Source organism: Drosophila subpulchrella, chromosome 2R (genome assembly GCF_014743375.2).
Source record: "Drosophila subpulchrella strain 33 F10 #4 breed RU33 chromosome 2R, RU_Dsub_v1.1 Primary Assembly, whole genome shotgun sequence".
Taxonomy (NCBI): Eukaryota; Metazoa; Arthropoda; class Insecta; order Diptera; family Drosophilidae; genus Drosophila; species Drosophila subpulchrella.
Window position 1 is genome coordinate 11,421,038 of NC_050611.1, and position 27,508 is coordinate 11,448,545.

The 27,508-nt window shown below is 42.5% G+C and overlaps 7 protein-coding genes across 20 annotated transcripts; 3 read left to right on the top strand and 4 right to left on the bottom strand.

Annotated features, from left to right (window-relative positions):
* Positions 1–1,142: 1,142 nt before the first annotated feature.
* On the bottom strand, positions 1,143–1,694 carry LOC119549734 (general odorant-binding protein 56a). The gene is made up of 2 exons (XM_037857976.1): positions 1,641–1,694; positions 1,143–1,583 (listed from the first exon to the last, which is right to left on the bottom strand). The coding sequence occupies exons 1-2, from the start codon at positions 1,692–1,694 to the stop codon at positions 1,143–1,145; spliced, it is 495 nt and encodes a 164-aa protein (XP_037713904.1).
* Positions 1,695–6,549: 4,855 nt separating this feature from the next.
* LOC119550731 (glutamate transporter polyphemus) lies at positions 6,550–9,096 on the bottom strand. 9 transcript variants are annotated; one of them, XM_037859636.1, is made up of 7 exons: positions 8,922–9,096; positions 8,796–8,861; positions 8,103–8,253; positions 7,562–8,041; positions 7,327–7,505; positions 6,909–7,081; positions 6,550–6,846 (listed from the first exon to the last, which is right to left on the bottom strand). In XM_037859636.1, exons 1-7 carry the CDS (start codon positions 8,993–8,995, stop codon positions 6,587–6,589), a joined length of 1,383 nt encoding a protein of 460 aa, XP_037715564.1. In that variant the 5' UTR covers positions 8,996–9,096; the 3' UTR covers positions 6,550–6,586. The 9 variants fall into 9 exon arrangements, with proteins under 9 accessions (XP_037715564.1, XP_037715563.1, XP_037715566.1 ...); XM_037859635.1 differs by having other exon boundaries at positions 8,796–8,873; XM_037859638.1 differs by having other exon boundaries at positions 8,796–8,857; positions 8,922–9,007.
* Positions 9,097–15,952: 6,856 nt separating this feature from the next.
* LOC119550266 (DNA-directed RNA polymerases I, II, and III subunit RPABC1) lies at positions 15,953–16,758 on the top strand. Its single transcript, XM_037858844.1, has one exon. The coding sequence runs from the start codon at positions 16,017–16,019 to the stop codon at positions 16,647–16,649; it is 633 nt and encodes a 210-aa protein (XP_037714772.1). The 5' UTR covers positions 15,953–16,016; the 3' UTR covers positions 16,650–16,758.
* A 277-nt stretch (positions 16,759–17,035) lies between these two features.
* LOC119550842 lies at positions 17,036–18,710 on the top strand. The gene is made up of 3 exons (XM_037859809.1): positions 17,036–18,133; positions 18,193–18,326; positions 18,378–18,710. The coding sequence occupies exons 1-3, from the start codon at positions 17,157–17,159 to the stop codon at positions 18,560–18,562; spliced, it is 1,296 nt and encodes a 431-aa protein (XP_037715737.1). The 5' UTR covers positions 17,036–17,156; the 3' UTR covers positions 18,563–18,710.
* On the bottom strand, positions 18,686–20,581 carry LOC119550841. Its single transcript, XM_037859807.1, has one exon. The coding sequence runs from the start codon at positions 20,532–20,534 to the stop codon at positions 18,714–18,716; it is 1,821 nt and encodes a 606-aa protein (XP_037715735.1). The 5' UTR covers positions 20,535–20,581; the 3' UTR covers positions 18,686–18,713.
* A 513-nt stretch (positions 20,582–21,094) lies between these two features.
* LOC119551394 lies at positions 21,095–22,792 on the bottom strand. Its single transcript, XM_037860720.1, has 5 exons — positions 22,686–22,792; positions 21,864–22,042; positions 21,722–21,807; positions 21,503–21,632; positions 21,095–21,434 (listed from the first exon to the last, which is right to left on the bottom strand). The coding sequence occupies exons 2-5, from the start codon at positions 22,030–22,032 to the stop codon at positions 21,205–21,207; spliced, it is 615 nt and encodes a 204-aa protein (XP_037716648.1). The 5' UTR covers positions 22,033–22,042; positions 22,686–22,792; the 3' UTR covers positions 21,095–21,204.
* A 566-nt stretch (positions 22,793–23,358) lies between these two features.
* On the top strand, positions 23,359–26,785 carry LOC119551255 (homeobox protein Mohawk-like). Of its 6 annotated transcripts, none has more exons than XM_037860503.1 (9): positions 23,359–23,634; positions 24,204–24,336; positions 24,396–24,952; positions 25,012–25,160; positions 25,253–25,636; positions 25,726–25,827; positions 25,898–26,022; positions 26,081–26,254; positions 26,312–26,785. In XM_037860503.1, the coding sequence occupies exons 2-9, from the start codon at positions 24,222–24,224 to the stop codon at positions 26,428–26,430; spliced, it is 1,725 nt and encodes a 574-aa protein (XP_037716431.1). In that variant the 5' UTR covers positions 23,359–23,634; positions 24,204–24,221; the 3' UTR covers positions 26,431–26,785. The 6 variants fall into 6 exon arrangements, with proteins under 6 accessions (XP_037716431.1, XP_037716434.1, XP_037716433.1 ...); XM_037860506.1 differs by having other exon boundaries at positions 24,402–24,952; XM_037860505.1 differs by having other exon boundaries at positions 23,359–23,620.
* Positions 26,786–27,508: the final 723 nt, after the last annotated feature.

Below are 27,508 nucleotides of genomic sequence, written 5' to 3' on the forward strand. Positions count from 1 at the left end.
CGACGTCGACTACGACGACAGCAAGTTGACATTCAAAAATGTGCGCACTTCGCTCAAAAGAATTTCAAATTAGCCACTTTTGCTTAACAATTGGCGCAGGCAACAAATTAAAAGGCAGCCAAGTGGGAGTGGCACCGCAAAATAAATGGAAAATGGGAAATGGGTAAAGCGAGTCGAGAGTTGAGAGTTCAGGTGGTCACAGAGCATCTGGCGACAATTTAAAGTCAAGTGCAGCGTTTCAGGGTATTGAGCAAAAAAATAATTGCCGCACAAAATGCACTCGAAATCGCAGACAAGTGGGCAAAATGGTATGGTGGGTGGCTGGAGATGGCCCTAAGTGGTCGGGGGCAAACTCCCAACTTCGATCTGGCATTAGCGTCATTTACACATCTGTGTGCCCCACGAACTGCGCTTAGTTAACAATGCCCTTGCCGCCGTCTGCCGCACTAAGTGGCAAAATTTCCATGGAAAAGCGAAGTAACCGCAGGAGCCACCGGGAAAATCCCCAATCGGCAGCCGAACGCTAATGGTCGCAGTCGAGTCAAGTGCCCCGACTTTGGCCATATGGAAATCTCGAACGCCACACTGGATCAGGAGATGTCCAAGATGTTCAATTTGCTAAGTGGAGTATTGCGGAGCAGGACATCAAGTTGCCCTGTAATTAAACTCCGGTGGAACCGAAAAAAGTGCTTATATAATAATATCAACAATAGTAATCACCAAAATTACTATAAACCTATTTTATACCTAAGCTTTAGCCTTTTATGTGGTTTCTTAAAGTCAAGGCACGGATTATAGATATCATATACATATAATGTTAGTCATTTATGACATTTATTTCAGTTCGATGGTTTTTAGTTTCAATTTTTGTTATCGTAATATTTAAGGATTTTATTATACATGATCAAATCACCCCAGATTAACCAACATTTGGAACTATAGATTATGATTAGACGTCGGAAATCGGATATATATATGATATATTAGGTTTTTAATACATAATGTCAAATCACACTAGATATGTTATTTAAATAGTTATACTTTCTCATTATTTTGAGGACATAAGACATATATTTAATGAAATAGACATTTTTCACACAATCGAAAATCCCATATACCACCACCGAATGTAATCACACAACCTAGGGCATTGGCTCGGTGGTCTCCGATGGAGTCGTGACCTCCACATCCTTCCCGGCCAAGGTGATCTGTGTCTGCTGCTTCATCATCTGCCGGCACAGGTGGATTTTAAAGGCAGTCTCGCATTTGTTGCTGCCACTTATCATGTGGCACTGACGTTCTGGCCAGACATCAGGATTACTGGCATCCGAGAGCTGCCCAAAGAAGTCTCGTTCCACAAAAACGCCATCGTGCATGAGACCCATTTGCTCATAGAGACAATGGGTGAAGCACTGAATCGATTCCGTGGGATCCGAAAAGTCCTCCTGCTGAAGTTTGTGCAGGTCCCTGAGAGATACATCCGTTTGATCGCCGCACAGACGAATCATATCCTCGGTAATCGTCTTGGGTGATTCATCAGCCACAGTTAATCCCAGGTTAATATTTATCTTAGCGAAACGGGACTAAAAAACATCCTGATTACTAGAGACTAATTTTATGATTTCTGGGGCCTAACTCACCTCGCCTAAGGCAAACATTTTAAGTACTACCAGCAGCACTAGACCTCGATTCATTTTGTAGTTTTCACAATTTATATTGTTCTATCTGTCCAGAGCCCCCTGCTTTTATAGCGTCCATCTTTCGATCATTAGTGGAGCTCGAAAAACATTTTAATTGCGAATATCAATTCAATGAGCCGAGCAGAACTCGCGGTTTCCGTGGCCAACAACCTGAACAAGTTGGTGGCGCAGTTTGAGTAACCCAAAAGTAACAAGCCAAACCAAGCAGAACTCAAATCGAAGCCGAATGCCAATTGGCATACCGAAAGTATCTTAAGAGCTGCTTCAACAAATCCCGAGTGCCAGCCAAGTTTTCGTCTCGTCCAGAAGGGAAAAAATACACAAGTTGCAAAACAAAATTTTGAAACAAAACAAGAAGAAATCGGTGGGTTAAAAACATTCAATTTTGAGACCGAAGAATTGATACTGTTGTTATAAAAAATAAGTAATTAGATGTTTTCGTATTTCTATATTTTAACGAGCTCTGAAATAATAAAAGACGTAATAAATGGCCTTGAAAAGTTTTCTAGTACTTAGATCCTAAACATTTTTAAGGTAAGATTAATAATAATTCGTACTAACTTTAAATAAAATGCGGTAATAAAATTATATAAATCTAATACACAGTGCTATTGTTTTTAAACAAATTGAATTGCTAAGTTGTTTTGCCATAGCTTAATTTTAATAATGTCTTAGGCCCACGAATTTAATCCCCAAATCGACAAACTCTTTCCCAAACTAAAATACTAATAACCAAAGTACAGTCAACAACTTTGGATATTCATACTTGAGTGTGTGTGGGTGTGTGTGTGGGTATTTTGGGCACTTCCGTTTGGCTGTTGCGCCATTTTGACTGCGACTATTTCCGCTGGTCGCATTAACTGCAGGCGCATAACTTTTCCAATTTGCTTTTGGCAATTATTGATATAAGCCAGCAACAGCAACAGCAAGAGCAATTTGAACGAGCTTCTGTCTGCCACTTCAGTCGATCTCCTCCTCTACCTCTCCCTCTCTCTTTCTCTAGCCAATCACCCTTCTCTTTCTTCAAGTTCTTTTCCCTTTCCAGCCATCTCTTTCCAACGCCCAATCACGTTTGCATTGGTCCAAGCATATTTTCCTGCATTCTTGCGCATATTTGTGCAACATTCCAAAAATTCTTGAACAAAGTTTCGTTATTATTGCCATTTTGCCGACTCTTGGGCTCTTGCAGTTGGGAGCCTGCCACTTTGATTACTTTTGCAGTTGCCGTTAGATGCAATTAGTTGGTTCATTAGAAAAACAACAACTCCCAGCCCGATAGGAATTCACACACTTAATTAGCAGTCTCGAATGGAGGGGGGGACTCAACTTGCAACTCTCACTGATTGCAGACGGTTGCACTTGGCAAATTTCATTTTCACTTATTTTCTTAATCACCCAAACGTTTCTTGGCCCCAGATTTTGAACACAATGTATCCTATCATTACGGATACTCAAAACAGATAATAATTTAAAGATCTTTATTAAATATACTAAGTTTGAGACTTTGATGCAAATAAAAATAATATAAATATGAACATCAGCCCGTAACAATAGTAAAATTATTATAATATATTAGTTGATCTTAAAGTTTTGTCATTTCTTAAATATATGTAACTGACTTTTAAGAGGCCATACAATCAATAAGAGTGTGATATCCTTGATTGCACTATTTCCACTTCAGTATTTTTCTAAGAAACGCAATATAATTTTGTATCATTTTAAATTTCACTATTTAGTTGTATGCTAAATATATATAAATTTCATTAAAATGCTCACGATTTCGGGTAATTTTCGTTTCCAAGTGCAGGCGAGAAGTTGTATCTTTGTATCTTGAAGATGCCCGGACGGCTGCTTGAGTATGCAAATCGGTCAGCAAACTCAAGCTGAGTGATTTGGCCAACTCTTTTGGCCCTCTGGGTAAAATTTACCAGCCCCCCCCTTTGAAGAATTTAGCATGCAAGCGGTCATGTGACCCGAGGCTCTGAGCCGGCTCTGTTGCATATTTGTTGCATAATGCCAACTTATGCACTGGCACATTGTTGACCAGTTGTCCGGAATCTCTCCGCTCCCCATGCATATATCCCATATCCTGCATCCCATATTCCATATCCTCAGCCCCTCGACCTGCATTATTTGCCGCTGTGTCCACTGCCAAAGCGTTTTGGGTTGAAAAATCTACAAATCGCATGCCGCAAACAAAAGCAAATGCCAGCAGAAGGATGTGGATGACTGGATAGGTGGAAGAATGGATGGATGGATGGATGGATAGATGGCTGAGCGCTTAGAGGGATAGATGGTTAGATGGCTGGCATACCAGCATTATTCCACGTCACCGGCCAGTGCACATTTCAAATTGGAAAGGAACGCTGCAAATACTGGGAACTTGGCTAAAATTCTCAGGCAAACTCTCATTCAATGCGAAATAAATAAGTAAATAGTTGAGATGCTCTCGCCGCTGTGACAATTTGGCTTTCTTTCTTTATACCTCAACCGCACACTCACTCTCTCCATCTTTGCGGTTTAATTTTCCCATACCCTTCGGCATGCAAATCACATACAATCAGAATGAAGTAAACGTGGGCCAAAGGCAAATATGACATTTCAGTCAGCCAAGTAAATAAATGTTAGGCGGCACAAATGGAACGTGCCAAAGCCGCTTGGAGAGTACGAGACCTCAGACACTCGACCCCAGAGTTACCTTCACCTGTGCTCCGGGGACCGTGGACCAGGGACCAGGGACCGGGGTCCTCATCTAGCCCACAGGATCCACTTTTATCCCTGCTTTTTGCCCCTGTCAATCCTCCGCAAACAACTGTGAGGAGTCATTTCGCAGCCCGAGAAATGTGAGGCTCTTCAGATGGATTTTTTATGCTTACGAGTGTCTGGTTAGAAAGGAATGACCAGTTTTTCCGATTTTATATATTATCAGCAAGCAAAATAAGTGTCTTAGAAATGATTTAGCAATGGGTAAACTATATTTTATTATGCTTAAACGTTTAACTATAAAATAAATACGTTTCAAAATTTGTTTGAATTTGTTGTTTGACTTATTAAGATATTATGAATTTCTAGAACCCTTTGAACTAAAGGAAGTAATATATCCACAATCCTGAAACTTTTTAAAGATTGTTTTGGACTGCAGAAAGTTATCATTTTTTTAAGGACTCTGTAAAGCATTTATCTACTGAATAAAAGAACTGTAAGTCAGAAAACTATTTTAGGATTGTAACATAAATGTAATGTTACAAAATACATAATATGCCATACCTCAGACATCCACCATATTTCATCTCCTTTCCTACATATATCCTGCCCATTCTTGGAACCATCTTGGGCTGGTTCTTTTTCCTTTCTTTTTAGCCTACAAATAATTGTATTAAAATGGAATTTTTTCAATTTGAGAGTTTGGCCTGACAGGACTCGACGACTCCGACCGGCGGACATGTGACAGCCAGGACACGGAGCGAGACAGTCGGGAATGAAGTTGTGGCACGCATTGTCTGAGACTCCAAGGAAGGGGCCAGCGACATTTTAGCCGCCAACCATGTGGGACTTGGCCACCCCCCTCCCCTCCTTTCACAACTCCTTTTTCCCCTAGCTTTTCCGAGTTGGCTGGGAATTGTTTGATAATGACACTGACATGATGCTGCACTGACAACTAGGCAAGAAACTGGCTGCCGGAGGAGTCCAGGAGTCCACCACCCACTTCCGCATCCTGTCTGGCCCACGGAATTATATACGAAAATTAGTTGAAGCGGCCGCCGCCGCTGGCAAATTTTCTATGTGAGCTTTTCCTTTTCTCCTGATCTCATTTCGTGTTCCATCTCTTATTTTTCCCGGACGCTTTTTTCCGTTGATTTGCTTTTCGGTTTCGGGCCTTATTTTTGGGAGGCCAGTGCAAGCGGCGCTCTAAATTAAGTTTTAAGCAACATGTCTGCAAAAATCATGCCCCAGGATACTCCAGGATACCAATCCCCATCCCCCCACTTGGGGGGATCCCTTCATCCTGGCTGCTGTCGCTGGCAGTCGCAACGTTTTATTCTTCACCTCCTCTCGGTTTGTTTTTTATTTTATTTCCTTATTTTTTTTGTATGTATTTCTATTTGAGGAATGGAAATTGTGTTTTGTGTGTGTTTGCTGCAGTAGTGGTCTTCTTCCTTGTCCTTCGTGCAGTTCCTTGAGAAGCTGCAGGACTATTTTTTCGTATTTATTTTTTATTGTATTCCGCTGGTCGTGCTATTTACACTGGCGCAGTCAACAGTCGCCGTCGTCGGCAGTTGCTTTTCCTGTGCCTATTTATTTATATATATAAATAAATATATATACGTAAGTAGGAGCTGCAGGACGAGTCGGGATTGTACTTCTTCTTCTTGGCTCGGAATTTGTATTTGTGTATTTGTCTTTTAGTTTATTGTGCGGCAGCTAGGCAACTTTGCCTTTTGTATTTGCGCTCCATTGAGGCAAGGAATTCAATTTTAAAATCCCCAAACCAGGCAAACGAGCCAGGGACTTGTGGTTCTGGCTGCATTTGATTACAGTTCCCCCTGCCGAGGGCTTTACTTCAAATGATCGGCGGCCCCTGTGCCTCGGCTGGGCTAATTAAACGTGGCGTATACTTGATGGCCGCCTAGTCGCGTATACGCCACGTTGAGCAAACAAGAACAAGCGACCGGCGGAGCTTAGACAACCGACTTAATAGGGGATAAGCCAGCAGCCGGCAAACACTTGGCTGGCAATTAATTAAAAGCCGCCGAACAAGCAAGCCAAATATTTAGTCCTTAAACGCAACAACAGGGAACAAAGGCAGACAACTGGCGAAATCCGATTTTATTTCCGACAATGAGCACCGAGAGGCTGAGAAAAATCCCAATAAAAGTGGGTTTTCCTTACATACTGCTGAGCGTCGTTCGAAAGTCGTGGATCAGCTGAATCATGGCCACCGTGCAGCCCACTATTCCGAAAATAAGGCCAATTAGGATGAGCAGTATGTCGCGAATCAACTTCCACCTCAGCCGGCCATATCCTTTGCTGTAATTGAGGAAGACATCGATTAGAGCCGGACACAGAAGATTCAGGTTGCTCAGCGAAAAAGCCCCCTCCAATTCAGTGAGAGCCGCTAGATTTGGCACACCCACCGCCACCGCACCTAGGGAATTTAGGTAAGTTATAAATAAATTATTATTAATTATCAAACGGATAAAAACCCACCTGTGAGAATCAGAAACGCTATCCGAACTATATACTCAATCAAAGTCTGATGCTTTCTCCTCTCAGTGGTCTTTGTGTAGTCGCTAAAGATCACAGTGATCACTACAAAGCCATTCAGGGGATAACTGAGAAATATTCCAGAGGCTATGCAGACTTTAATGATCTGGGAAAGGCTAAACGGAAATAATATAAACAAATTGGGAAAAATTAAACAATTAAGTATGCATGAAGGCCGCAACTATGATTTTAAGCATTTTAGAGTTTAATGAATTTAACGAATTAAGTAAATACTGTACAATTTAAAAAGCTTTATCTTAGAATATAGTTTTAAAATCCGTACGGATATATTCGTTATCACAAAAGCGGATGTATCTGTACCTCTAAATTATTTGTTTAAAAAAACTTTTATTTTACCTACATTTCGTTCTTCGGAATATTGAGGGTGATACTAGCATGGACACTTTCCCCGAACCGCCAATAGCCCATAATGCCAAAGAACATATTAGAAATCAGGATGAAGAAAACAGCCAGGTTTAGGACTCCAAAGATGCCCAGGTAGCTTTGCGGATGCGCCATATGAGCCTCAACAACGAGCATCTAGAGATTGTATCTTTTAAATGGATAAGTATTTTTAAAGATCTCTTGTAACTTACCGAACCAACAGCTGTTAGCGAGAAGGCGGCGATGGCAAAGAACTCAATCCATTCGGCAGGAGGCGTGGCCAACTCACGATTATTGATATCGGGAAGACCACTGAACAGATAGTACATTATTAGGGCAAATCCCGCATATAGCAGAAAGTTGGAGACCAAGTTCAAGGGCACCAGGTACTTTAATCGACGAATCATAAAAAGCGGCAGGAGGATCAGACAGGCGCCCAGCACATAATACCGCTCACTGTACCTCTCACCATAGTAATCGCCGATCTCCTTGAAGTTCTTGGCCACGAAAACCAGGTAAACGGTGCACAAAAGGAACTGTCCAAAGACCAGAACGCAGGTGGTCAAAAAACCGGCAGCTCGCCCAAAACAATTGACCCATTTGGGACCCTCCTCGTAGGCGATTCTGACGGCCTCTGGCATGGAAACTTGGGGAACCTCGCGCCTGCGACAGCACTCCGTCATGCCAGCGATCTGTTGGCACTGGAGGTAATTAAAATGGGGATCGAGGATGTCGAGGTAGCCACTTACAGACCAGCAAGTGGATGGAGTACGTCAGGAGGATCATCAGAAGGATGGACATCACGGCACCCACCACGAATCCCGAGCACCGGAAGGCCAGCGGCATCGCCAGGATCCCCGTTCCAATCACGCATTTGAGCAGGGAAATGAAAGCATCGCAGTTACTACATTTGAAGTGGATAAAATGTATGAAAATGTAAATAACTAAAGAAAATAAATGCCTAGTTTCTTTATTTAAAAACCTTTAAAATCATTAGCTTCATTTGTATATTTATTCTTTTAAAATATATGTAAGTAATTTGACTAAAGCCTTCTGAATCGTCATTAACATATATGTTATATATCATTAAAGCAATAATGTATTTTCCAGCAAGAAAAAGTTACCAAAGTTTTGTACTTTGTATTAGTTCCTTATGTACCTTTATGATTCTAAAACTTTTTTAGTTTAGCTCTATTAAGGAAAACCATGGGTATATGACAACTTAAAGAATAGTAGTTTTGTTAGAAAAGTATATACAAACTAACTAAAAGGAAGTGAAACATACAGCTTAACTTTTACAGTAGACTTTTTACAATATTAAAATTTAGTGAAACCGATTAAACACAATAACTATTCCTTATAAATATCTTTAGCAAACTATAGTAAATCAAATTCAATTTAAAATTCGATATTCAATTGTATTAGTTTAGCCCAAATAAAACTCACGTCAAGGGCACCTCCACACTCCGTTTTTCGTAGGGATTGTAAACGTAGAACGATGTCATGGACTGGCTGAAAGGTATCCTTTATTTAAATCTAAGATTACAATTCACTGAGTTGGCACGCACTCACACTATGGTCAGCGGCTCATTCTGCGCCTCAGGACCGCCGGGTTTTTGGCCCTGATCCTGTTGCTTTGGCTCCATTCCTTTGGCAACATCAGCGGCAGCAACGCAAATGAGTCTTCAGCACCCCGAAAAAAGAACACAAAAAATCACAAAGGCAACGAAAACTGCCTCGCACTTTTGACAACAATTCCAAATTAGTGTATGCGATTGCGTAACACCGATTCCATTTCCATTTCCGTTTCCGCTTGGCGACCCTGCAGCTGCGCACATTCAATTCACTTACGTTTGATAACTGGCGTTGCATTTACCATTGCCACTACAATCCTGCCGCAGCCCAATCAAAATGGCTGCACATGCGCGCCCATTATCATAATAAGCGCAACTTATTGCCCGTTCCGCGGTCCTGCAGCACATAAAGTTCCCTAACTAACGGCAGATTGCTCCTGCGGTCGCAGGACGAAGGTTATTCGGCGGCGGGGTCAAGGCAACGGGGGCACAGGAACTGGGATTCTGGCGACAATTTGCTGTAGTTAGCTACGGTTAACACAAATTATAATGGAATAAATAAGCTTATTAAGGTCTGTATATAACAAAAAATAATTTAATTTGTTCAACAAAGTGATTAGTTAATCCAAATAATGTAGTCTCTCTATTCAATTTATAAGATCAATATTTAAATATAATTATGTTCTATATATTAATATGGTATATTATATATGGTATATTAACTATTTATATTTTCTTATTTAATAAAGCAATAACGAAAAATTCCATATGGGAAATTAATTATAAACATTAAAATGTAAAAAGGAAAATTTACAATATTGATACACCCCTCAATCGTAGCTGATAAGACTGCGTTAAAACAGAGACTATAAAATAGTCTATATTATCTTTAGTTACAACAAGTCGGAATTTGTAAATTCTAAGGAGTCTAGGATCAAATAAACAAACTTTGACTTATGAATTTGATAACTTTAACTATCTTGTTATTATTATAAGGTTTTATTTTTAAATAATTTCATTATTATACCATTCCATACCATACCATTATACCATACCATACCTATCAATAATTATTATAATACATATTTTTTGAGTCTAGAGACGAATATTTAATGTAGTCATGTTAAAACTGTAATATCACATTAAAGTAAGTACTCTGAGCACCACCTAATCACGATTACCCTATCCCTACATTTTCCCCCTTCGTTTGGCTTCACTGTATCCCTTCCCCGATGGTAATCTCCGGCTGCATCGCCTCCATCCCCCGGCTGAATCCTGCGACGATTGTCATGCCAGAATGCGCACTTCCGCGTCCGCATTTAGTTAGTTGTTGTGTCTCTGGGTGAGTTTAACAGTAAATTGAATTAAAATTTATTGTGCAAATTGCAGAATTCCGAAATCGCGCTGCGATGCACACAGGACTCGCCGAGACAGCGGCGCAAATCCAATACAAATAAAACAAGGGAGAACGCTATAGTCGAGTACCTCGACTATCAGATACCCGTTACTCAGCTTAAGCGACCAAAGGGAAATGGAGATATGCAAGCAGCAAAGCGAGATTTAAATGCGCCACCTACCGGCGGAAGACAGATTTAAGCGTTGTGTGCGTCAGGGTAGGCGTGACAAATTCATTGTTCAATAGAATAAGTTAGCCGCGCACTTTGCTCTCTCTGAGCGCCGGCAGTGCTTTTCTCTTTGCCGCTAAGTTCGGCCGGCAACTATTTACATACACACACATACACGCGTAAAAACATTTCGCACTGTCTGGCTCTGACGTCATAGCTTTTTTTCTTGGGAGGTTTGTGGGCGTTAGAGTGGGCGTAGAAAAATTTTTTTTGGGTCAATCGATAGGTATGGACAAGACTAATACATTTCAGTTAAAATTTTCTATCTAACATCAAAACTGTAGGAGCCACAGTTTTGGGCGGTTTGTGGGCGTTAGAGTGGGCGTGGCACTCTACTGAAACAAACTTGCGCTGCGTAAGAAGCTCAGGAATCTGCTCGCCAAATCTCAATAGCCTAGCTCTCATAGTTTCCGAGATCTCAGCGTTCATCCGGACAGACGGACAGACGGACAGACGGACAGACGGACAGACGGACAGACGGACAGACGGACAGACGGACATGGCTAGATCGACTCGGCTAGTGATCCTGATCAAGAATATATATACTTTATGGGGTCGGAAACGCTTCCTTCTGCCTGTTACATACTTTCCGACGAATCTAGTATACCCTTTTACTCTACGAGTAACGGGTATAATTAAGTAAAAATGCACAGAGCTGGGGCCGTAAAGGGGCTACCATTGGGGGCTTAAATATGTACGTATATATGCGTCTGTGTGCTGGCACAGAAATATGCAAATGCGATATTGTCGCTGGGCGACATTTACAACAATTACAATAACAACGAAGGCACCTAACTGCGTGCGACATGTGACACGATATTCAAATAAAGGCGGTGGGGTTCGGGCCATTTATAGCATATATTTTGCATAAAGGGAAATATGCAGCGGGAGCTGTAACTGCTGGAAATAAGAAGGCAAACGGGAAACGAGCGAGAGCAGCGCAGAAATCAAATAAAACAAATTTGGAATTTTACAGCAGACAAGGAACCAAGTTGCCGAGGAGCAGCCGAGGAGCAGCCTTTTCGAAGGAGCCCAGGAACTGCTTATGTGCGACAATGTCCTGCTCCTCGTCCTCGATCTCCATCTCGTCCTGGCTGCCCCCACATGTTCCTTAAACTGTCAGCAATGTGCGAGTGCGAGAGTGCGAGTGCCAGTGTGTATGTTATGGAAACAAACAGACTGACATTCAATTTAAATTCCTATACAAATAATTGCATGGCATTGGCGTGGGCCAAAAGGGGTGCGATAAGGGGGGTCGCCGTGATTGCTGCCGCCTGCTAACGATAGATTGCAGCCCCCGGATAGAACCCTAACCTGAACTAAACTCGATTTTTTGCAATATTTATGCACAAAGCGAATCCAGGACATTGGGGATTCGAGTGGCTGAAGGGATTGTTGTTATTGCCAGTTGCAAAAATTAACTCGGATCTACACTGAGGAAAAGGACAACAAAATCGATTGACTAATTAAGTTTGGCTAAATGAAATAGGACCTTAATCCAAAAATATTTGTTACCGCATTCTTGAAAAATAACTTATCATTTATAATTTACTATAGATCATTTATCCTATATGTAGATCATATTTTTATTCAAATTTCGAATTATATGCGCAATTTTAACAATGAAAAATTTTAAAGCCTATCTAAAATTTAAATTGAATATATAAACGCTTTAAAAACATTTGCAAACTTAAGGAAAATACTTTAAATCATAATTATACCCGTTACTCGTAGAGTAAAAGGGTATACTAGATTCGTCGGAAAGTATGTAACAGGCAGAAGGAAGCGTTTCCGACCCCATAAAGTATATATATTCTTGATCAGGATCACTAGCCGAGTCGATCTAGCCATGTCCGTCTGTCCGTCTGTCCGTCTGTCCGTCTGTCCGTCTGTCCGTCTGTCCGTCTGTCCGTCTGTCCGGATGAACGCTGAGATCTCGGAAACTATGAGAGCTAGGCTATTGAGATTTGGCGAGCAGATTCCTGAGCTTCTTACGCAGCGCAAGTTTGTTTCAGTAGAGTGCCACGCCCACTCTAACGCCCACAAACCGCCCAAAACTGTGGCTCCTACAGTTTTGATGTTAGATAGAAAATTTTAACTGAAATGTATTAGTCTTGTCCATACCTATCGATTGACCCAAAAAAAATTTTTCTACGCCCACTCTAACGCCCACAAACCTCCCAAGAAAAAAAGCTATGACGTCAGAGCCAGACAGTGCGAAATGTTTTTACGCGTGTATGTGTGTGTATGTAAATAGTTGCCGGCCGAACTTAGCGGCAAAGAGAAAAGCACTGCCGGCGCTCAGAGAGAGCAAAGTGCGCGGCTAACTTATTCTATTGAACAATGAATTTGTCACGCCTACCCTGACGCACACAACGCTTAAATCTGTCTTCCGCCGGTAGGTGGCGCATTTAAATCTCGCTTTGCTGCTTGCATATCTCCATTTCCCTTTGGTCGCTTAAGCTGAGTAACGGGTATCTGATAGTCGAGGTACTCGACTATAGCGTTCTCCCTTGTTTTATAAATAGAGTAAAATAATAAAGTCTTTGCCAACTAGAACTAGTTCAACTTCGACTTATGGAAGTTTAACAATATTTTTTAAATGTTTTTTAGATCTATGAATCTTTTACCAAACCTCGTATTATATTATAACATACGTATTATTATCTTTGATGTTTTCCTCAATTTCCTCATTGGCTAACCTTCTGATTTGCCTAGCTCAATGTCAATGGCCAGACTGCGGCTCTGATATATATATGCACCAGAAAGTCATCTGGCAAATAATTATAAATTCCCGGCGCTGCTCGTCTACCTGGATGCTTGCCGGCTTTATCCCCGCGCCATTATCCGTGGCTCATCATCAGCTAAACCGAAAATAAATGCCATTTCGAGCAAATTTCGCAATGCAGCGCACGCACAGGACGACAAGCCACGACCAGGGCCACAAGGATGTGCTGGCTTTTGTCCTTGCCAATTGGACCTCACCTGGCTGTCCTCAAGTGATGGGATAGGTACTATTTTTGATCACTTTGTACATTTTATAAATAGGTACTAGCTTATTGGTCTTTAGAAGTAGCACTAAATATTTAAAACAATACCAAAAGTAAATGCTAAGAAAAAACCAATTGTTAAATAAGTTTTAAAATATTCGATGCCCATAAATTAGCTTTAGTAAATCATTATAATCATTACATCCATTACGTATGCGTAAGCTTACAAATATTTGGTAACCTGCGATAAAAGTCCCTGTTTTTTAGGTACCTATAAGTTTACCAAAATAAGTCTTCTCAGATTTTTCGCCAGCACTGCTCCCCTAACTCACCTGATATGGGGGTTCCGTGGCACCCAAAACATTATCGCCGCGCTTATCGCGTCGTCATCATCGGCGTTATCAACAGCTTAGCCTCGCCGCAAAAACTTTGCAAGTGCGCCACGTTCCGCTGCAGTGACTGCCACGCCCCCAGCGCGCTTCACCGCCCCCGCCGACTTACCCATTCCGTGCGCCTCAATAATTTTGATCAGATTTTCTGACGCTCTTGTCCAGCGGTGGTGTCGTGCTTCCTACAATATTTTTGCATTTATAATGCAATTCATCGTTCATTTTTCATACTTGCACAAAGTGGATTTTTATTAGATTCCCTTTATTCTCGGTTATTTTTTTCCTTGCCTTTTGCTCCTCGCTTTGTGAACTTTGTTTTTGCCATGCGTACCCAGCACTTTGCCGGGTTTTAATGTGGTCTGGCCATATGGAGCAATGGGCAGCTTGAAATTTCAATATCATCGAAGTGGGGATGAGCAACAGAAACCAATAAATTCCAAATAAGTATAAGAATGCATTCGCCGGGTAAACAAAAACTATTGGCAGTGAGGCTAAGGATTTTTTAATGCTTGGGGAAAGCAAGCTACCCTTTTTTTGAGTTCACTTTGCAAAATGGAAACCAAGCAAATAAAATAATAATTATAAAACAATTCAAAAATAAATTAGTTTATTGTAGAAAGCAATACGAACTGCAACTTCAGTAAACATACAATAAAAACGCGTAAGGAAAGACAATTTTGAATATATTGTTATGTAGCTTATGTGAAAAAATATAAATTACCATGTACATATTCACCAACATATCCAAATCTTTATTTGCTTTTATTGCTTTAGATAATAAAATAAAATATATTCCAAAGGAAGTATACAAATTTGGGTTCACCATTTTCTGGCATCCCATCGATTGGAATTTACACGCTCCCAGGTTTTAATAACTGCAAAAGTTCAAAGTGCGTGGCTTCATTTATTATGCATATTTTCCGCACAATTTGTCAATGCCGTTCGCGGGTGTATGAGGCCGTCGAGGAAAAACTATTTGGAAAACAAACGCAAAACAGCACTCCACACACATTGCGAATTTTCTATTAAATAAACTGTCAGTCATTGACGTTGGTGCGTCGAGAACGTGCGGATGGGATGCGAAAGTCATACCCGATGATGTTCCAAATAATTGCACTTGGGTGTGGGAAATAGGACGGCGATGGGATGGTATGGGATGGGAAATATTAACGGCATTTTTAGTGAGCGGCACGCAGACAAAGGATAAGAATGGCGACCATGCCACCGCAGCATATTATTTGCCCGTCTGGGCCGTAATTGAATGTTGCACGTAAAATATTGCGAGGAAAGTGAGTTGGGTTCATTACGGGGTCACACCACGTGAATGTCGGGGAAGACATACCTCATATCGAACGCATTGACAATGAGTGGCAAAAAATATAATGACTGAATAGCAGAAAAATTCTAAAATAGAATGCTTGTGGGACTTGAATTCTCATTTAAAGAGTTTCAAATAGAGATTTTAAAAGTAATTTATGATACCAAATTGGAAGTCTAAATGAAAATTTAAAGAGTAAGTAAGAGGGCGAATCTTTTTGAAAAGTAAAATGTAATAAGTATAGAGCCAACGCTTAGGTAATAAGTTGATAAAAAATATTTCTTAATCTTTTCAACTTATACGTTAATAAATATTAAGTCGTTGCATAAATGCAATTTTTAACTGTTAGCAAAAAATGTTTTGATACTTAATTGAACTATTTTATGTATAGTATTTTTCAATCTATCAGTTATAATATTTTGTATTATACCTTTTATAGCCTTTTTAAAGTGATAAAATTAGTTGCAACGTGTTATTACTTAAACTTTAATTGTGTTTTTTTTTTAAATGTGTATTTATGATAGCTTTATTGAAATAATAAACTGATATATACTGTATTAATTTAAAGTTTGAAAAATAAAATGTTTGAAAATTAAATTGACTGTTATATCCAAAGGTTCGGGTCCTCGCTAAACGTGAGACCATCTCCGATATTTAGTATTTTTTAATAGTATTTTGAAGGAGGAAGGTACTATTTGCCGAAGCCTACACGGTCTTACTTTCGCATCCGCGTGTTTATAATTTAGAATCTATTAATTTCGCAAAGTAATCATGGACGACGAGGCGGAAACCTACAAGCTGTGGCGTATTCGGAAGACCATCATGCAGCTGAGCCACGATCGCGGCTATCTGGTGACCCAGGACGAGTTGGATCAGACCCTGGAGCAATTCAAGGAGATGTTTGGCGACAAACCCAGTGAAAAGCGACCCGCTCGCTCCGATTTAATTGTTCTCGTGGCCCACAACGACGATCCCACGGATCAGATGTTCGTCTTCTTCCCGGAGGAGCCCAAGATCGGCATCAAGACCATCAAGACGTACTGCACCCGCATGCAGGAGGAGAACATCCACCGGGCCATCGTTGTGGTCCAGGGTGGCATGACGCCATCTGCGAAACAATCGCTCGTCGACATGGCCCCCAAGTACATCCTGGAGCAGTTCCTCGAATCCGAGCTGCTGATCAATATCACGGAGCACGAACTGGTTCCCGAGCATGTGGTCATGACCGTCGAGGAGAAGCAGGAGCTGCTCAGCCGTTACAAACTGAAGGAGAACATGTTGATGAGAATCCAGGCGGGCGATCCGGTGGCGAGATACTTTGGACTCAAGCGCGGTCAGGTGGTCAAGATCATTCGTTCCTCGGAGACGGCAGGAAGGTACATCTCCTACCGACTGGTGTGCTGATACTGGACTTACGGATTACCGACTTACGATCTTTATATGTAGCTTAAGAACTCTATGATTTAAGCAAAAGGTAGCGAGCTTGCACTAATAAAGCACAATCTTTTGGAAATTGTTTTAGAATTGTTTATTTTTTTTTGTTTTGAAGAGAAACATGCCTAATGAAAATGGTCCCAACTTTCCTTGGTTTTGATTGTTTTTTCCGTTTGCCGCTTAAAAGAGGTGCTTTTTAATTTTTTTTTTTTTTATATTGGTACCAGCCTTCACCTGTTTTTTAAGTTTATTTACTTTTCCTTAGTTAAATCAGCTGCCTTTTTTTATTTTTAAGTGCTGTGTGAAGAGGTTATAAGTATACTCGAAGGCAATTTTTCGGACCAGCGACGGTCACACTGTGAAGACAACCAAAACAAAAAAATACAATACACAATTGTAATTATACAACCCGAACGAAAAGCGACGCGAAGGAGGCGTGTCTAGAGAAGCGGAGGACGCGGAGGTGACCCCCAAACCATGGCAATGCTGACCCGCTTGACCAGCAGCGGCACCACCACGGTGGCAGGAGCCCCCGGATCCCCCAAGGGTCTGCAGCGGTTCCAGAACTACATTTCCGCCTTCTTGTGGCCGGGAACGCAGCGCCAGCGGAGAAAGTCCACGCAGCTCGATGCCATCGACTGCTTCACCAACGACTTGGTCACGAGGAAGACTCAGAAGTGGGAGGAGCTGCGCGACAGCCTGATGAACAGGCCAACGCCCGGAAACCAGGAGACGGATAGCAACAGCAATGTGGCAACGGAGGGCAAGGTGGGCAGCACCTCCACTAGCTTCAGCCAGAACGTGGGCCTCATGTCCAAGGGTATGATGAGCGATCTAAAGGCTCTGCGCTCACCCCAACTGGGACTGGACATAAGATCCCTTTCGCAGGCGCAACTGGACAATCTGCTGATGGCCACGCTGGAAATCAAAAACAAGTTGGACTTTCTCTACCTGATCCGCCAGTGCATCCGCTGCAACTTGCTGCCATCCAACGAGGTGTTTGTGTCCTGCCTCAAGTATCTGAGTGCCCAGCGCAAGCTGCAGCAGTTGGAGGCACTGGCGGACACATGCCGGCAGCTGAAGCACCCCTTCTCACAGACCTACGCGGACCTGGCTCCCTTCCGGGCCATCGCTCTGTGGAACAATGGCAACGCGGACGTGGCCCTGATGACCCTGCATCGGGGCTATGGGGTGAGCATGACGTCGGAGGAGGGCAGGCGGATGGCGCGAACAGCTTTTCGTACCATTTCCGAGGAGACGCTGGCCCAGAAGAGTGAGGCTGTGCTGGTTTCGCTGCTCGAGGTGGCACGTGCCATTCACAGCGAGCACAAGGACATCTTTGTGGTGGCCTGTGTGTGGAAGCAATGCTTCGTAAGCGACTGGTTCTGCGACCAGAAATCAGCGGGCGAACTGTTCGAACATTACAAGGAGCTGCAGGAACTGGTGGAGCGGAGGTAAGGCGTTTGATATCTTTAGAAAACCATAGACTTAATCCTTCTTTTCTCCTACCCAGAGCCAGTCCCCTATGCTCTTCATTCCTGGGTCGCAACAATGTAGATGCCGTGCATCGTCTTATCGAGGTTTTTCTGCAGCACCAGCAGCGTTCAGCCTGCTCCAGCTGCCTCAGCCTGCTCTTCAACTATCAATGTGAGTCTTGAAAACCCAACCAGACACTGAGTAATCCCAATTCCCTTTCAGACATGCGTAAGGATCTGCGTGCCTGCGCCGAGATTGTCAAATCCTGCAGTGAGTTGGAGATGCCGCTAAATGAGCTGCAGAACGAACAGTTCCTCAGTCTGTTCCTCGACCAGAGCGATCCTTTGGACTCTTCGGGCATGGCCAGCAAGTACAAGGCGCCCAAGTCCTTCCAGTACAAGTTCTAGTTCCGAGTTGCGAACGTTAAGCCGTTGTCATCGTAGTTTTAGCACAAGAATGTGTTTGCACCATTGAGCAATATTGCAAGCCATCCCCCCATTTAAGCCCCTCCCCAAGAAAACTAGCGCCTCTTTAATAAATGTTATTTAATGTCCATGTTCAAGTGCCGCCTTCGTCCCGCATGTTGCCCTCGGGCAGCTGGCCTGGCAGAATGCCTACGCACTCGTAGCAGCGAGATATCAGGTGGTTGCCGCAGCGATGTTGCAGACACTGTTGGCAACGCGTTCGGGACTTGGTGCCGCGTTTGTTCCGAGCGCAGGGCTTGCACCTGCGATGCTTCTCGCCATAGCGACTGGCCAAGTTGATGCCCAGCGGCAAGCTCATTTTGTCTGGCGTCAAGACGCCCACGCTGTGCGTTAATTTGGCTTCACCGGTCGCCTCGCTGAGCAGCCGCTGACTGGATTGGCCCAGAATCTCGCAGATCTGCAGCCGCATCACAAGCGAAGTGCTGGTGGATCTCCGCTGAAGGCGCCGCTGCAATCTCTGCTGGGTAAGGAAAAGTCCCAACTGTCGCTGAAAGTCACGCTGCTCCATCGCCGCGTCGCCTTTGGGCGAAAGTCGTAGCAGAATCCAGGCATTTACAGCCGCCGCATTGAGCACAAAGTGGAGTAGTTGCAGGAAGGGATTGGCCTGTTTTCTAAGTGCAGCGGGTGTGGCGTGTGCCGTGCTGAAACGCTGCGACAATTCATGGAACTGCTGACAGGCATGCGAGGTTTGCTGATAAGCCTGGAGAGCGTCCACTTGGGAGCTGAGACCGCAGCAGAACACCGCCTCGCCATCGAGGGGAATGAGCTTTGAGGCGCCACTGTACAGTGGTGATTCGGTGTGCCACTGACGCGGCCAATCTGGCGAACTGGCATCCAGCATTCCTAGAGAGCTAATTTGGCGCTTGATCAGCTGCTCGCACTGCGCCACGTTGAGATGCCGTACTCCCAGCGTCACATTCCTTCCCGTCGTCTTGAAATCGCAGATGAGTTGCTCCACATCCTTGTCCGGGCAGCGCTGGTTCCGGCTGACCACGGCATTGGCCATGTACAAGGTTCTGGCATCACAGCAGAGGGTCATGCGCGACTTGGCCACCGAGCAGGACGTTTCATCCACCGCCAACCAACTGCTGCAGCCGTAGTACGATCGACAGTTGATGAGTAGCCGCTGCCATAGCTTCTGGCCCTCGGCCCAGCCACAATTCCCCGCCAGACACTCGGAAATGCTTTCGAACCGAGCGAGTGTCATGGATGCCCGAAATATGGCATTGCCCAGCTCCAAGGTCCACAGCTCCTCCAGAGGCCCACTATACCGGGCATTCCGAAATACCCCACTGAGGTAGCTCAAGCCCAGGAATGCCCGTAGCTCCACAATGTCCAGGGGTCGTGGGACAATTGAGGGAGTCCTGCGCTTACGCATCTGTTCATTGACATGGCGCAGCAGAGATCTCAGCATTTCGTCGTCGAAGAGCAGCATCCAGGCCTCGACTGCATTGGAAACCGTGCGGGCTGGTCCCTTTCCGCATGCCTGTTGACCCAAGAGCGGCAGATCCTCCCCAGAAACCTCTGGATCCCTGGACACGCTCCAAAGCTGGCCACAGGATGAGGTGTAGTTTCCGGAATTTAAGGCTGGACGTCCACGGCCCCGCTTGGGGACAGCTGGCCGGAGGGACTCCTCCTTCTTCAGCACCATGTCCGCCAGTTGGTCCTCTGTTATCAGCACATCGGCGTCCTGGAAGATCCAGGGAAAATTGCAGGTGGCCGCGGTTTCCTGAAGCGGATCGGAGTCCTCTCCGTTGAAGCAGGCACTTTGAGCTGTGGCATCCGGCGGCGGCAGCTGCTCCTCCACCTGCATCTTCTCGTCATCCTCGTCTCCATCCTCCTGGTCACTGCACTTTATATTGGCCAGCAGCTCTTCATCCAGAACGCAATCCATTTTGGCTTACAAAATTGCATCAAAACAAAACAAGCTATAATATTTTTCGTGTGACCGCTGATGGAATCTTGAAATATACCATTGCGCTCTTAAGAAATTTAAAACACCTACTCAAATTATTTAATTTAAAAAAAACTGGGGAATTATTCTTTTTATAGATAAGATTTCTTCTATCGAAAGAAAATACGTTTATTTTTAACACTTAGTTTTTTTATTCTTGATACAAAATGTTGGTCAGTTTCTTATAATAATTAAAATAAACATAATAATAACAAATCAAAATATATTACATGTTTTTACTTCCGAAAAGTATGACATCTGGTTATAGGCTGTTTGAAAATTAAAGGGGAACCATTTAGGGTCGTTCCTCCAATTGCTAAAGCTTTCTGTTTTACTTTCAACAATTCAGAAATTCAACAGTTTAGGGAATACCCAGATTTGTACGTCCTAAAACATTTTAAACTATTTTTAGTGGTAGTGGAAATTAACTACATTTTGAAACATTTTTCATTTAATGAATAGTTTATGAATGTAGAACATGTGTTAATAGAACTAATCTATACCGAAAGAAAAATAGTCATTGAAAGGAACCTACATAACTAAAACTCCAATCAATGTCGACCAAGTTTAAAATTGAAAATGGGGATGTTCCATTATAATGTAAAGGTAATTAAGATCTTTTCAATAAATTATCAGTATCTCCATTATCGGGAAAGTTCACTTCATACAAAGACGGCTGGAATTTGTATTGATGTACATAAGAATTCCAGTCTAACTTGGTCGAAAGAGATTTTTCCTCGATATTATCTGGTGTATCCAAACGAAGCCGCGGAAGTTCATTAGATGCCTCAATATCATTTAAAAGCGAGTAGATCCCAGAGAAGAGAAAACAGTTGAATACTGAAATTGGCAGAAGTATAAATTTATAGTACATTTAAAAAATAAATAAGTCTGGGAGAAAAACTCACAGATAAAGACCAGGCATTGCAGAAAGGGCAGACTATCATTTGCTTTTATATAATAGATTGTCAACATTATGCTTCCGAAGAGGACTATTCCTCTGTTGATTAGCCAGGGAAACAGAAGGTGATGGCGTTCCTGAAAAATAAACATAAATAGAACAATTTCTTACTCCTGATTATGATTTAGGTAAAAATAACCAGCTTGGGAAATTAAAGTGAACTTACCCTAATGGTACCAAAAATCAGCAGGGATGAGGACAGTAGATGACTTACATTAAACGCGAGGTAAAAACTATTACGTATGGCGTGTCCTGAAAAATAAGATTAATGTCCTGACACATTAACTATATAATTAATTATATCTTACCAGTTTCACTCTTTTCATGTCGTTTATAATGCTCGAGTAATGAGATTGAGCCCCAATAAATCGTTGACATGGTGAAGAAAATCACTTCCAACCAACCGACAACCAAGCCAAAAGTTCTTAGCTGCAACCAAAAAATGGCATTCGACATTTTTACGGAATGAGAGAACATATATTTGCGACTAGAAAGAAGAATTTGGGTAAATCATACATTTGTAACAAGCACGTTTCCAACAGAAAATCCTACAAAACTTGAGTTCAAGAAAATATCACAAAATTAATTAAAGCCAACCTTAAAAATAATTAATAAAATAAAACTCATTTGATAACGAGTGTATACAGTACACGGGCAGTTGCAAACTTCTGAATAAACAGCCATAATTTAAATTATATGGTTCCCAGGGGTATAGCAATTTATTTTATGACTCACAATTTTAAAGAGTTTTTGTTATCAGCACTCGGATTTTTACAAGAACTTGTGTTAACTTTTATTTGTAGCTTTGGAAAGCGGGAACCTAACGACAATAATAATTATTTTAATAAAAAAAAATAAAATATTTTTAATATTTATTTAAAATTTTAAGTTTAAGAATTAAAATTGAGTTTTTTTTAAAAGACCTATTTTAATTTTTCTTCAAATATGTTAAAAAATAAAATTATTTGGGAGTGTTAATTTTTTAAAATCAAATTAAAAGTCTTTTTCTGTAGCGTTACAAACGCTTTTATCAAGAAACGTTTTATGACACATTTCTTTTTTTTACTTTTAACATTTTGAACTATTAGTTAAGTTATAACTGATAGTAGCTACTGTGTATACCAATTTACCAAACTATATTGCGCTGTAAGACTCCAAGAGCAAATTTTCAAAACTTCTACGAGACTTGGGTATTTGAAGTCTTTTTGAAGAAATAATGGAACCAATCCTTCCTTGGCTGATGGCGACGCCCAACTGGTTTGGTGAGCATAATTGCGCAAGCTTTTTTTGAGAAGCTGTGGCGATAACCAAACGTTATACAGCAGCAGAAATGTGCGAGAACATTTCGGTTCCTTATCGGTAATCCTGGGTTAATGAAAAGATAATTAACTTGTTTTTTTTTCAAGCATTTACTGGCTGTAAAAATATAATTTTGAAAACTAATTTAATTTTTTAATGGGTTTATTGTAATGCCTTGTATTGAGAATGGGGGCAACTCCACCCTATATCGAAACTGGAGACTACTGTCGATCTAACCCCTTGCAACCTCTTCTAATTAAATAGTTGTATAACTAAAAACATTTCATGAGCATCATGAACGTATTCGTTTTATTACCAACGTCATTGAAATCGAAAAAATTTGGACACCTAAATAGAGATTTTATAATACATAAATATTTTTAGCCTCAATTATATTCTTCGCGCAAATATTTGAACTTGGACTGCGGTTACTTTCGGAACTGGTTCCACGACATTAATGGACTCCCATCACTGATTTATCGCACCCCAGCGCCTATCGAAGTTTTTTCGTCGCTAGTATTGTTGTTGTTTGGCTCGCAGAGGAAAAACGAAGAAAAGTTTTGGAAAACCGTGTGGAAATTAACACTGCCACGGCCCAATTTAGTCCTCGCAGTTTGCGAAAAGTTCCCGTCGAAATGTCTGAAAGCCGCCGGTTGTGACGACCTGCCCCGTCACCAGCATCCCAATCCTCATCTGGATCGGGGTGCCAAGGGCTAAAACTCTTGAAAATTAAGTGTTAAGTGCAATTCAATGCCAGTGGCAAATGGTAAACTACTGCAGGTGAATCCCCGGGTGCTCAAGATGCCCGTTATTTACGCGCCCAGTGAATTTGTCAAAATATTTTGGCTAAAGTGTCAATTTGACATGTTATATGTCACGGTCTTCCGTGTGCGAAAACGATACCTGTGCGATAGTTTATCGATAGCGAACCAACTTATTTTAAATTTAAATTTTCAACAAATTATTATTTATAGTTATAGACCTATTTATGTGTTATACTATATATTTTGAAAATATTATTTTCAATGGTTCCGAAAAATCCAAGTTTACATACAAGTAGGCCAATTAGGAATGAACCGATTTAAAATCAAATTTAAAAGAAATGTTTTCGAACCCTAGATGGCCATGACTTTGGTGTCTGAAGGATTTGACTGCCTTCCAGAAAAGTTAGTTTAATCTCAAAGTCTGTGGTGACAACACGAACAGTTTTCAGCCAAAAAAAAGATTGTAATAAGTCAAATTTTTCACAAAACTAGAAAATCATCCTTGTAAATAAGCGTTTTTAATCAGTTCTATATAGTTTTCGTGTGCCCTATTGAATGGTTATATTGTTTTCTTCTCTTTTGAAGCTAAAAGCATAAGCTGCAATGATCTCGCCGGAACAGGAAGAGGTCAATATGGTCCTGGATCGCCATGTGCGCCAGAATATCCAGGACATGATGCACGAGGCTCATGTGCAGGCGAGCTTGCTAGAGAGCGAAGGTGAGTCGGCATTTTTGGAAGGGGTTGCCCAATTAGAGTCCTGTCTAAATCCACATTAGCTGCAGGTCGCGACCGCTTTCATTCCGACTCCAGCTTAGATCAGGATTCCCTACACGCCGACGATTCCATGGCCGTCATTTGTGACACCCTGTCCGCCGACGGCATTGTGGAGGAGGACCTGACCCACGAGCAGGGCGGTGTCGATGGCAGCGAGGTGCAAAACTACCATGACATGATGGTGGATACGGACCATCACATCGATATCAATGGATCGTTGCGCAAGCGCCGTGGGAATCTGCCCAAGCACTCGGTTAAGATCTTGAAACGTTGGCTCTACGAGCACCGCTACAACGCATATCCCAGCGATGCAGAGAAGTTTACCCTCTCCCAGGAGGCGAATCTGACGGTGCTTCAGGTGTGCAACTGGTTCATCAATGCCCGTCGCCGCATTCTGCCCGAGATGATCAGGCGCGAGGGCAACGATCCATTGCATTTCACGATCTCGCGACGTGGCAAGAAGGTCAGCCCGAACTCCTCGGGATCAAGCTCGGGGGCGTTGGGCCTGAACTTGGCTGGAACCCCGAATCCCATACATGGTAGTCCCGCCTCCGAAGTGGTGAGTGGTTCTCTCGGCTGAGTTATCGAAGTTAGGGCTAAACACTTACCTTTTTCCAGGTCGTTGGCGCCACTGAAGAGGTAGATGGCGCCGGGGAGGTCCACGAGGGCATCGCCAATGTCCTGACCAACTTCGAACAGTATGTGCAGGGTCCCAACGGACAAATGGTCAAGATGGAGCCAGAGTACGAGGACAGCGTTATCTACAGGTACCTACCTGTTGCTCTGTTATTTTATCTTTAGTCGTAGTCACCTCATCCGCCTTTCCCACCTACCCCCATCCACCTATTCCTCAACCAAGTTGGCAGCAGGCCATTGCAAACAATCCGATGGGCTTTCAAAGTCTTCACTCCTCGCTGCAAGCAACCATGATAGATAAAATCCAGAACTACCAGATGCGCAAGGCGGCGGCCATCGGGGGTTCGGCCAAACCAAGCACCGCTGGGAGCTCCAGTTCCAGCTCCAATACCGCCACCTCCATACTGCCTTACGGCCTGTTTGGGCAACTGCCGCCAGAGTTCGATGACGATGAGAAACCAAGTCCGCCAAAGCGCGGAAGAAAGAGGCAGGCCGCGGCAAGGCAGGGGGAAAAGAGCAAGCAACCGAAGCCGCAGACCGAGAATCAAGCGGAGGAGACGGTGATCTGCTATCAGGAAGAATTTGGCAGCTTCGTAGTGGCCCCTAGGTACAACTGCCACACCCACTGACTGATCTACTGCCTAAGTCCATTTCCAAGCATGTCCTGCGATGCTAAGACCTCTATTTTATCCCCAGGTCCGAGGGCGAAGAGAGCGGCCAGGGATACGAGTCCTGTGAGCAGAACAGCGAGGAGGAGGTGCGCTTCGAGACCTCCGATGATTGGCAGAGCGTGATGAAGTGAGTAGTTCTGGAGGGTGTACTGATACTGCTTAAGAGGGTTCTTTAATCTGGGCTTCTACTTTTCCAGGACCGTATTCAGCACTGAGGAAGTTACCACTTCGGCTGGCAACAATCCAAGTACTTCTGGCTCTAAGGTATCTGCTAAGAATGCCGCCTTTTGGAATTCCAACCAGCAGATGGCCAAGCGTGAAGGTGCGGTATTGTAGATGCGCAGACTGTAGATCTAGTTTGAACCCTTTAACTCTTCAAGGCAACCAACAATTGGCAGCCCCAAATAATGAGCTGGAGCAACCCTCGCAATTCGAGACCTTATTGCCGACTAACTCCACTCAACAGGAAATTGGTGATAATCTGCAGGCTGACGATGTGTTTGCCAGCACCGAGGCGGAAGCTGTGCAGAATCAGACTTCATCGCCATCACAAAGTAAGTAATCTACATTCATCCATCAGTTTAGCGAATCTTTATCATATTCTCTTACAGCCTCCAGTCGAGAGGAGCGTGACCAGTACAAGTGTCTCTATTATCTAGTGGAGACTGCTATGGCCGTGCGCCAGACTGACGACGTCCAGGACGAGGACTTTGTCTACATGGGCGACTAGAGCCCCAAAACTAACTAGCCATGCAATAGATCTCGACGATCCGTTGTACAGAAGCGTGTATATATTTTAGTAATTCGATTGAACAGCAGTTTCTGCGGATACTAGAGCCCTAACCTTTGTTATTATGTTGATTGAGTAGGCTACTAACTTAATGTACAAATCATTAGATCAATTCACAATTCAATCACCCAGTAAAATACGCATATCCGCCGAGTCAATTCATGAACAAATCGGCCCAGTTTTGAACGAAGATCAAGAGTTGGGCCTGATTTTTTCAAACTAATTACGATTGTGTATATTACTGGTATTAAAATAAACCAAAAACCTCTGCATTTGCAATACACCACAAAATAAGTTATATGAGCTTTGGGCTTTGATTGTAATTTGATAATCGATGGGTAGGTTAATGGTGGTTTTTGTATTCTGAAAGTATTTTGAAGGTAATTATGAAATGTAATGCATACAAAAAAGGGAAGCTTATTCGAATTATGTATTGAATGGTGGCTTAAAATAGGGTGAAAGGTCCTTAATCGGTAGTCAAGGTTTAAGATTCAAGATCCAAATAGCGCAAGTATTTATAAAGTTAGGTATAAAATGAGCCAATCTTCGGAATATACTTTAGTTCCAATGTCTTGGTCACTGTGATAATCCTTGGAAGCCGACCGGTGAAAAAATGTAGTTTGGCAGTTGCCTCACATTTTAATGACTGTTTTAAAAACTGTCTTGACTCCACCAGAATTCTGTTTGCTGTGCTTTCAAAGTTTCTAGAAAAATAAGGAAATACATACTTATGTTAGACCTTAATTACAATTCGGGGTCACCAAAAAATAAGCTTTCTCAATTTCATTGAATTTTTAGATTAGATAAGTTTCCCGTGCGACCATTATTAGATTACTTTAAATTGAAACATTTATCAATGTAGTTAGTTTCCTTGAATAATCATTGCAAATTGTATTAATACATTTAAAACGTTTCCTGCCGTTAAATTTACTTTAGTATTTTTCAACCCTTTGTGGTATTTTGTGAAACTCTTCCTAGCTTGGTATTTCAGCGTTTTCCTCGCACGGTCAGTCGCCGA

Coding starts and splice junctions, on each gene's coding strand:
- LOC119549734 (XM_037857976.1), bottom strand. CDS start 1,694: ATGAATCGAGGTCTAGTGCTGCTGGTAGTACTTAAAATGTTTGCCTTA. Junction 1,584..1,640: donor AAATGTTTGCCTTAGGCGAG/GTGAGTTAGGCC, acceptor GATGTTTTTTAG/TCCCGTTTCGCTAAGATAAA.
- LOC119550731 (XM_037859635.1), bottom strand. CDS start 8,995: ATGGAGCCAAAGCAACAGGATCAGGGCCAAAAACCCGGCGGTCCTGAG. Junction 8,254..8,795: donor AGTGTGGAGGTGCCCTTGAC/GTGAGTTTTATT, acceptor CTTCAAATGTAG/TAACTGCGATGCTTTCATTT. Junction 7,506..7,561: donor CGCTAACAGCTGTTGGTTCG/GTAAGTTACAAG, acceptor TACAATCTCTAG/ATGCTCGTTGTTGAGGCTCA.
- LOC119550266 (XM_037858844.1), top strand. CDS start 16,017: ATGGACGACGAGGCGGAAACCTACAAGCTGTGGCGTATTCGGAAGACC.
- LOC119550842 (XM_037859809.1), top strand. CDS start 17,157: ATGGCAATGCTGACCCGCTTGACCAGCAGCGGCACCACCACGGTGGCA. Junction 18,134..18,192: donor CAGGAACTGGTGGAGCGGAG/GTAAGGCGTTTG, acceptor TCTCCTACCCAG/AGCCAGTCCCCTATGCTCTT. Junction 18,327..18,377: donor CCTGCTCTTCAACTATCAAT/GTGAGTCTTGAA, acceptor ATTCCCTTTCAG/ACATGCGTAAGGATCTGCGT.
- LOC119550841 (XM_037859807.1), bottom strand. CDS start 20,534: ATGGATTGCGTTCTGGATGAAGAGCTGCTGGCCAATATAAAGTGCAGT.
- LOC119551394 (XM_037860720.1), bottom strand. CDS start 22,032: ATGTTCTCTCATTCCGTAAAAATGTCGAATGCCATTTTTTGGTTGCAG. Junction 21,808..21,863: donor ACATGAAAAGAGTGAAACTG/GTAAGATATAAT, acceptor CTTATTTTTCAG/GACACGCCATACGTAATAGT. Junction 21,633..21,721: donor TGATTTTTGGTACCATTAGG/GTAAGTTCACTT, acceptor TTTATTTTTCAG/GAACGCCATCACCTTCTGTT.
- LOC119551255 (XM_037860503.1), top strand. CDS start 24,222: ATGATCTCGCCGGAACAGGAAGAGGTCAATATGGTCCTGGATCGCCAT. Junction 26,023..26,080: donor GCAGATGGCCAAGCGTGAAG/GTGCGGTATTGT, acceptor TAACTCTTCAAG/GCAACCAACAATTGGCAGCC. Junction 26,255..26,311: donor GACTTCATCGCCATCACAAA/GTAAGTAATCTA, acceptor ATTCTCTTACAG/CCTCCAGTCGAGAGGAGCGT.